This window comes from Heptranchias perlo, chromosome 34, assembly GCF_035084215.1.
Source record: "Heptranchias perlo isolate sHepPer1 chromosome 34, sHepPer1.hap1, whole genome shotgun sequence".
NCBI classification, from domain to species: domain Eukaryota; kingdom Metazoa; phylum Chordata; class Chondrichthyes; order Hexanchiformes; family Hexanchidae; genus Heptranchias; species Heptranchias perlo.
The window spans coordinates 2,752,858-2,762,408 of record NC_090358.1 but is presented as its reverse complement, the minus strand read 5'-3'; the positions used below and the strand labels follow the sequence as shown (position 1 = coordinate 2,762,408).

The 9,551-nt window shown below is 43.4% G+C and overlaps 1 protein-coding gene across 2 annotated transcripts in view; it reads right to left on the bottom strand.

Moving 5' to 3' along the window:
* Positions 1-2,268: 2,268 nt before the first annotated feature.
* The window catches only part of blm (BLM RecQ like helicase), a 37,456-nt gene continuing 30,173 nt past the window's right edge, over positions 2,269-9,551 (bottom strand). For both annotated transcript variants that reach the window (XM_067971281.1, XM_067971282.1), the window contains exons 18-22: positions 8,890-9,089; positions 7,718-7,913; positions 6,728-6,850; positions 5,633-5,834; positions 2,269-4,122 (exon numbers count right to left, since the gene is read on the bottom strand). In XM_067971281.1, the coding sequence (XP_067827382.1) occupies positions 3,975-4,122; positions 5,633-5,834; positions 6,728-6,850; positions 7,718-7,913; positions 8,890-9,089 (869 nt within the window). In that variant the 3' untranslated portion in view covers positions 2,269-3,974. The remainder of the gene's footprint in view (positions 4,123-5,632; positions 5,835-6,727; positions 6,851-7,717; positions 7,914-8,889; positions 9,090-9,551) is intronic.

The following is a 9,551-nucleotide window of genomic DNA, read 5'->3' as shown; positions in this document are numbered from 1 at the left end:
TACTTGGGGAGGGAGAATGAAAAGAGTCAGATATAATTTCCAGGACTATTTGTTCGTAGGCATTAACTCGCCTTATGTGCAAGCAGCTTAACCCCAACAGGTCAAGTTCAGGCAAACGAATTTCTATTCTTTAAACCCCAATAATTTAACAATATAATGACTGCACGGCTCGACTCCCGCAGTAGTTCATTTCAATCTATGCTGGCTGCTTTTTGGTCTCAAAAAGCCTACATTGACTTAAAATTGGGTGGGGGGGGGGGAAGAGAGAAGAGAATGTTCCCATTCAGAATTCAGGACTGGTATTGTTTTGCTGCCTCTATTGCCCCAAACAGAAGCTCCCGCGAGGATTGGCACACACACTAAACAAACAATGCGGAATTAATCCTCTGCCTTTTGCCAGAAATTACCCCCTCAGGCTGGTAGGTGCAGAATAGCAATCTCACTGGTGGAATACATTGTGCAACCAATTCATCGTGAATGATTCTCACAGGCCAGTTTCCGTTCTACTTATGGCTGCACAAAATGCGGTGAACTCATTGGCAGAATCGCTTCACCATCATCGATACAAAATGTTGCCCTGCCACTCGGGAACTCAATAACGAAGAAAGATGTGGCGCTGGGCAATAATGTGAAGTATCACCATATTGCTCCTCAGTTGTCCCCATTCTTGTTGATGTCATTTATCGCAACTCAAGCTTGTCAATTTTCAGTTGCTGACTGATTCAGTGGCTATATTTCTTTTATGCGTTCGTGGGATTGCCCATCCCTAATTGCCCATGAGAAGGTGGTGGTGAGCCGTCTTCTCGAGCGAGATTGTACAACTGAGTGGCTTGCTCAGCCATTTCAGAGGGCAATTAAGAATCAACCACATTGCTGTGGGTCTGGAGTCACATATAGGCCAGACCGGGTAAGGACGGCAGGTTTCCTTCCCTAAAGGACATTAGTGAACCAGATGGGTTTTTACGACAATCCCGTAGTTTCACGGCCACCATTACTGATACTAGTATTTTAATTCCAGATTTTATTTAATTAATTGAATTTAAATTCCCCAGCTGCCATGGTGGGATCTGAACTCATGACTCCGGATTATTAGTCCAGAACTCTGGAATTACTAGTTCAGTAACATGACCACTATGCTACCGTACCCTTGGATATATTGTGGACCATGATAGTTTTGATTCAATGGCTATATTCTGCACTGTACAGGACAAAAAGAGCAGAACACAGCTGAGTTGTTAAGGGGTGCCTTGCACGGTTAACGTGTACATCCACTCAATCAAATCTTTCAGTCGTGTCCCTTACATGTAGGGACCCACTCCAACAGGACTCGGGAGATGAACAGATGTTCGTAGGCATTTTAATTTTAGTGGGCAGTTTCATCACAAAATATCAATCATGCTGAGAAACCCACCTCTGAACTGGATGTAACTGCATGTTGTGTATGTTTTTCAATTAAAATCAACTTGTTTAAAAGGGTAATGTAGAAGATCTGTTGTTTAGAACTAATGGTCTTTCAACCTACCTGCACTGGATCAGAAAATACATAAGATGGATAGTTCAGATGGGGGACACAACTGTCCCACATCAACCAACATCACAAAAAAAGTTATCTGGTCATTATTTCATTGCTGTTTGTGGGATCTTGCTTTGCAAAAATTGGCTGCCACCTTTCCTACATTATAACAGTGACTACACTTCAAAAAGCACTTTGGAAAATCCGGAGGTCATGAAAGGCCTTATATAAATGCAAGTTCTGTCATTTCTTTTGCATTTATTAAATTCAATGTGATATTTGATATCTTAAAAATACACTTTTTAAGAAGAATTCAAAACCTTTTGCACTGGTTCAAGAAGGCAGCCCACCGCCACCCTCTCAGGGCAACTATGGATGGGAAATGACTGGCAGCCTTGCTAGCGACACCCACATCCCGAGAACGAATTTTTAAAAAATTCTATAATGTTTCAGGCTGTGTAAGTAAATAGGAAGTGAGAGATTAAACTGATCTTAAGGACATTCGCATCACATCCAACTCAAACCTTTGGAGCTTTTGGGGGGGACCCAACTGAATTCAGAGCTCACTCTGTGTACCCCATTCTACAAGTATTATCGTTATGTTTGGTTGCTGCAAGGATGATGGTATTTAGGACACTGAAGAGTGCCAGTTTTAACAAGAACCCTCTGTTTGCCCCCACCCACCCCCTCCTCCATATGCCAGAGACTCCCTTCTTTTGTTTAGAAGCTCAAAACCAGAAACAAAATACTAGATATTTAAACAGAAGGTTTAATTTAAAAGACTGTTCAATCACTTTGATCGTACTCCATTCTATGTGAAGTCCTGGTCATCAAGGTTTAATCACAGGCTTGTCTTTCTTGCATTCAAAGCAAGGACTAATTTCACCCTTACATACAAGTAAATATCTAAACTCTTTTTCAGTCATGCATTCTTTGTAAAATTTCACTGATCCCTTGTTGGAACATGTATTTTCTATAAGGAATTACTGTAAATATAATCTAGAATTTCTGAAAGTTGAACTCACTAAAAGACACATTCATAAAATGCAGAATAGGTGAGACACAGTGTACATTTTGATCTCATTAAAGATGCATGCATCAGGTTTCACTGTATAGGAGCATGAGCAGAATACCTGTTAGCAGGGTGTGTAGTGATATACAAGGTAATGGATACCATCACAACATAAAGTCAAACTCTGGGACCTGTAAGCACTGTTACAAGCTTAATCCAGTTTCACAACAAGTCACTGGGTCTAGAGCTCGTGCACTTTTTAAATACAGTCCAATTGGGATTGGGGGAAGGGAAATCTTAAACTTGTAGGACCATTTAAAAAAAACTAATCCTTCTGGACTGGGGAGTATATCACATTGGTGAAAAAAAAAAATCTACCTTGGCAGTGTATAGAATGATAGATCAAAGACAGGATTACAACTGGACTTGTCTGGGAGTGGGGGGAAAAAGATGTGGAGAGGGAGGGAGGGCAAAATGGGATCGACAACCTGTGACACTTGCAACCACCACATCTCAGCTGGGTCTCTGGGTTCTCCTGCTAACTTGGTCAAGGGATGGAGTGAGAGACCCTGGGAGCAGGTGAAGGTGTCGAATACTCAGCAGGATGAGGAATGGGGATCAGGGGAAATAATTACATCCAAAAATGCAGGTAAGAAAAAAAAAAATTCCATCGAGTTTTGCAGCATAAATACAATTTCTAAATATGACAACCAGGCTTCAAGAATTAAAATATAATTTGGATATAACTTATGTAAACTATATTTCATCGGAAATAGTTGTTATGTGCAGTGTTAAAAAAAACATTTAGCAACAAACTTATCAGAGATGACAGCTAAATTTAACCAACGTTATAATTACACACATCTGGTTAAAAGAACAGGTCTGTTAAATAAAGCAACTTTATGGAGGACCAAATATTTAGTGAGTGAAAAAAAATATTTTACTGTACAAGAATTCCACCATGGTCCCACAAAGCAAATATTCTTCAGACACAACATAGCTTACAAGTGTAATTGATTTTTCAAAGTCTAAAGCTGCACCTCCACAGTCATTATAGGGTCGATGCAAAATAGCTTTGGGTGCCAATCAACGCAAGCAGCAGTATAACTCGAGAGATTAGAGCGCAGCAATGTTCCAAGGTGCAAGACCCGTCCAGGGAGCTGTCTCACACTGGCTTGTGTTCCCAGGGAGTACTGCATCAATGCTGCCAGAGACTCTTCAGTCAGCTGACGTAGGTTGGATTCAACAGAGAACGGCAGCTTAAATCAGCAGCATCATTCCCTTCCTAGTTTGGCAGTCCTAGAACTTGAATTGTTTTTTGAAAAATGCTTTGGATTTCACTTTCTTTTTAAATCCGGCCCTGGGAACACCCATCTGCTTATTTCACAGGGACGTCACGAGAATTGCACACCTCCAGAAGTTTAAAGAGAGGCAGCCTGAGAACAACGGTCAGCTGAACGAGTACGAAGGCTTGAGGAAGGGTCGCTGGTTGTTGTTGCTGCGGGGGACAGGCAGTGGCATCACCCCTGGTCTCCTGCTGCCTGTGGCTGGTCCAGGGCTGAAATGTTTTGAAGTTGTTGAAAATTGTGTGTTAGAGCTGTGTTAAACAAAGAAAAGAACAATTAATATTACACACACCAGAAACACACACCCATATTAACACAGCATGTTAAATATATACAGAGGAGGGTTACCCCAGAACGGAGTAACTAACAAGTAACATACATCATCTTCCAGATAATGTTAAACTGATGCACCATCTGCTCATTCAGGTGGACGGAAAAGGTCCCAAGGCATCTTTCTAAGAGGAACAGGGAATTCTCCCAGTGTCCTGGAAAACATTCCACCAACAACCAATTGCAGATTAACTGGTCATTCACCTCAATTGCTGTTTATGGGGCTTTGCTGCGTGCAAATTAGCACACAGCTACATAATACTGAGTACACTTGAAAAGTAACGAATTGGTTGAGAAGCATTTTGGGATGTTGAGGGTGTAATAAGGTGCTGTATAAATGCAAATCTTTTCTTCCTGTAAGGTGACACTTTTATAAATCTGTTCCCACGACAAAATGTTGTGAAATGGCTCCCTCCAATGGCTGATTTGGTAATGTACGGATTGATGTGCGACAGAATCACAGAGGCCAAGATCCCAGGTTTGATCCCTGGTCAGCCAGCAGCAGGAGAGATGCTACAATCATCCTCAGCACCTCAATCCTGGGGAGAGGGAAGAGGAAAATGTGACTGTGATCCTAACATTTGTTTTGTAAAACACGCCTTGTTCCTGCTACTTCACTGGTTTAAGGAGAGCACAAAGGGAAGGCATTCAGCACCTCAAAACAGACCGGGCCTGTCTCCTAGACACTCCCGAACTTGGCAAATAAAGAGAGGTTAAACTTGGAGGAAATTTCCTTACCCCACCCCACCAAAAGAAAACCAGCAAATCCTTGAAGAGATCAATTTAATATAACGTACGTTATTTAATCCTAACTAGCTTTATTACACAGACTAGATTCTCAAATCCAAAAACGATTAGAGGCACTGTGCCTCACACAGTACATGATTTGTACCTACATATATAAACTTAAATCTCACCCTTAACTAGATATTCTCTCAACTTTTAAAACTCCTTAATCAACAACTATGGCGTATGCTTAAAAGACATCAAGCTTTGGTAACTGGACTGTTCTAACAAGTAGGAATTGTGGGGTTTTTTTTAAATTTAGAAACTTAAGGTGAATGGCCCAAGATCACTAGCTCAGGACAAGGTTGGAAAAAGTAGGAGGGAAGAGGAAATAAATGATACCAAGCTTAGGTTTTTAAAACCTGCAGAAATTCCAGTTTTGAGGCAGTGAGAAAGAATGGTCAGGAGGAGGGTTGTACAATCTCTGGGAGTCGAGTTTGGACACATGCGTGAATGGGCTGCATGTGATTGGGGGCTGACATTTCTGCACAAACACAGAAAATGCAAACCCCCCCCCCCCGCCAGATGTACTTCAAAATTGATCATAGTATGTCAGACACTGAGGTGATAAAGCACCATCATTTATTTATAATGAAGCCACACTGTGGACTGAGAGTACATGATCTTCTAGACGAGGTCACTTACCTTTTTGAAGTCTGCTGGTTGTTGTATCCAGTTTTCCTTTTTTTTGCCCTTTTGAAATACGGCCCTTTTTTCCGCTTTCTCGTGCTTGCACTTTTATTTCTGCTGAAGTACTCCGAGGTTTCCCCATACTGCTCCTCCTCGTCCTGGGGTCTTCTGCAGTCTATCCAGCTGTTGGAAGCATTGTCTTCAACCACTTCCTCCTCTGTTATCGCACAAGGCGACATTGTGAAGTGTGAGAGGGAATGAAGTTTACAAAGGGTGAATTTCACCATCAATATCTTTTAAACATACTTCAGAACAGGAGGTCCCAAGTTCAACCCCCAATCTGTTCCCAGCCGGGACAGAATTTGGGTTCCTACAAACAGCCTCAATGACCCTGGGTAGGGGAAGGAAGGGAGGGGGGAAAGAAATCAGCCAGGGTTCCCATTCCTGATCAGTATCCGGCAACACCTCGATTTTAAAATTCTCATCCTTGTGTTCAATTCCCTCCTCCCTATCTCTGTAACCTCCTCCAGTCCTACAACCCTCCGAGATCTCTGCGCTCCTCCAATTCTGGCCTCTTGCACATCCCCGATTTTCATCGCTCCACCATTGGTGGCCGTGCCTTCAGCTGCCTAGGCCCTAAGTTCTGGAATTCCCTCCCTAAACCTCGCCATCCCCCTCTTCTTTAAATCGCTCCTTAAAACCTACCTCTTTGGCCAAGCTTTTGGTCACCTGTCCTAATATCTCTATGTGGCTCAGCGTCAATTTTTGTCTGATAATAGTGCCTTGGGACCTTTTACTGCATTAAAGGCGCTATATAAATGCAAGTTGTTGTTGTGACTCCTGCTGGAAAGGGAGTTGAATGAGAACAGGATTGGGCTCGTCCCGCCCCACTCTTCGAAAGACCTGATAACACAGGATCGAGGCTCGACATGTGAGAAACGGTTACTTGGGCAAAGTACGGCCGGGCTGGTCGCACCTGTGGAACTGGATCCCAGCACAAGTCAGCGCCTTGAGCAGGAGCATCCCTGGCAGAGAAGTTGAAAAGCATCCACCTCCGGGGTCTGTGCTAAAGATTCTTTATAGACGACAAGCGGGAGGGTCTTCCATTACCTGGCAGCTGCCATTCAGAATACTTTTGGAGAACGTCGATGAGTTCACCTCCGTATTTATCCAGCTTGTCTTCGGTGACTCCGTCAATCTGCAGAAGGACCTCAGGTTCTGATGACAGCGTCTCTGCAGAAAACACATTTACCTCATTAACATCCTTTGAATGACAATCGGGACATCAGAGCTGAGCCGAGTGTTCTGGATCCCATATTCTCAATTCATGTGAATATTAATTGTTTTGCCCCAAGTTTTGCTTTGTTTTTATTGCAGGTTTCATTTTGCCTTTTTTTTTGTAAAAGCAAACAGGTTCACAGGAAGTTCAGCTGCTGTTCTGTGAGGGAGCTCGACAATAAAGTAATTGCTCAGAACTTCGTTAAGCACAGCCCCTGAAATTTTAATGAAATCCTACAGCCAAAATTCAAAGTGGCACTCAGTGGGTGGCACTCTCATCTCTGAGTCAGGAGGTTGTGAGTTCAAGTCCCACTCCAGAGACAAAGTCTATGCTGACACTTCAGTGCAGTACTGAGGGAGGTGCCGTCTTTCAGATGAGACTTTAAACCAAGGCCCGTCTGCCCTCTCAGCTGGACGTAAAAGATCCCACGGCATTATTCGAAGAACAGGGGGAATTCTCCCAGATGTCCTGGCCAATATTTATCCCTCAAACAACAGAATACCTGGTCATTATCACATTTCTGTCTGTGGGATCTTGCTGTGTGCAAATTGGCTGCCGCATTTCTAACATTATAACAGTGAATACACTTCATAAACTACTTTGGGACGTCCCAAGATAGTCTTTCTTTTTCTTTCATCAGAACCCTTATCAGGAAGTTCTTACACAACGAGTGACTAACAGGCAGAACGTATTTCCAGACGGCAGCAAGGCAAAAATCCTGGTCTAAGTTAACGATACTGTGATCAGAGAAACCCAAGGTTCTTCTTTTTAAGGAGTCAGACATCCTGCTCCCATATCTATCTTTCCTTTTTCAAAAATACCTGCAATTCTTTTGATGGTGGCAGTGTTAAAAATGTTGAAGTAATGGACACCATAGACTTTGCCAAGGCGCTTGCAGAGTTCAGTCAGCTCGGTAAGACACTTCTTAATCATCTCCTCCCGTTTGGAAACATTCTTTGTCACAGAGTTCTTCTGCTTCCTGATGCTGCTGGCATTATCAGTCTCCTGAAATTCCACCTTGGGTCAAAAACACTCACATTTATACAGCGCCTCATCATATCAAGACATCTTAAATCCCTTCAAACAACAAATTACTTTTTGGAACACAATAGGGAGACCGAGCAGCCATTCTGTGCCACAATCAGCAATGGACGATTTCCAGTTAATCTGTTGTTTTTTGGTAGTTTGAGTAGATCGAGGGAAGATTATTGGTTGTGGGACGAACGGTGCTCAGGAGAGCTCCTAGTTCTTTAAATGGTGCCACGAGACTGTCATCTAAACCAACGGACTCACTTTTAACACCTCACCCGGAGGGACTGCACCTCAGACAATGTCAACTCAGGTTGTGCACCAAGTCCTGTCACGGCACTCAAACCCTTAACTGTCTGGTCTAGAGTCAAGTGCGCTGCCGAGCAGACACTGACGGGCAAGAAAAGACCAGCTGGTCCATCAAGTCTGCCCCACACACCATGATGGCTGGACCATCATGGCTGAACACTTCTTCCCTCTCCCGACCTCCCCCCACTCTCACCCATTGCTGAGTGTGGGGCAGAATGGCTGCTTGGCGTTCCATTCTCCTGGGAGAGGCAAAAAAAACAGAAAAAATATGGTGGAATCAGATTAGAAAGTAACTTTCAAAAGGGAATTGGATATGAACTTGAAGGGGAAAAAATTGCAGGGCTATGGGGAAAGAGCAGGGAAGTGGGACTAATTAGATAGCTCTTTCAAAAAGCCGGCACAGGCACGATGGGCCGAATAACCTCCTTTTGTGCTGTATGATTCTATAATTCTAAATAAAAGCAATTGCTGTCGGATTTGGGCAGCTGTTTACAAAAGTTCAGATAAAATAAAGTTCAGACGATGTTTTTGGGGTGGACGGGGGAGCGGAAGAACAGAAGGGAAGGAGAGAATGTGAAAAAGAAAAAAAAAATAGCGACCAACCACGAGCAAGAACACAAATATCAACGCAGGAGATCAGGCAAAATGAACGCACCTGAAGGGACCCCATCAGAAGCTGCTGTGCTTTCTCTCCAGCAGTTACATAAGCGACTGCTTGGTCATTGGCCGTGATGTACAAATCCTCGCTCAGAATTCTGTCCAGCACCAACCGTCGAAAGAGTCGTTCTACGTTGTGACGGGAATAGGCAGCCCCTGATCCGAATATACCAGATTGGATCCTGGCATTTTTACAACCTGTTCGGGAAGTTCAAATAGCTTTGGGCTTATTAGGTGTGCGCCAGAGAATAAACTCAGTTCAAATACCCACAGAACCTTAGAAAGTGGACTGGCACCTGATCACATCTCTCAAAGGATCTTGAAACGCTGCACACAGGAGGCAACAAAAGGGACTGCGTACAAGTGCCCATCAAATTCAGAACTACAACCCTCTGACTTTTTGATAAGTGGGTTCAAAGGTTAATATTTTCTCCCCCTTCATCTGTACAAGCCGGATGGATTGCACCTGAACAGGGCTGGGACCAATGGCCTCGCCGGGAGGTTAACTAGTGCAGTGGGGGAGGGGAACCAAGGTAGCGGAGAGGAAAGACAAGGTGCACAGAAAACTTGCAGGGACAAATAGCAACAGAATAAAGAATAGTGTAGAAAGAGCAGGAATTAAATGAAGGAAAAAAGCAAAGCAGACTGGCCTGGTGTCGG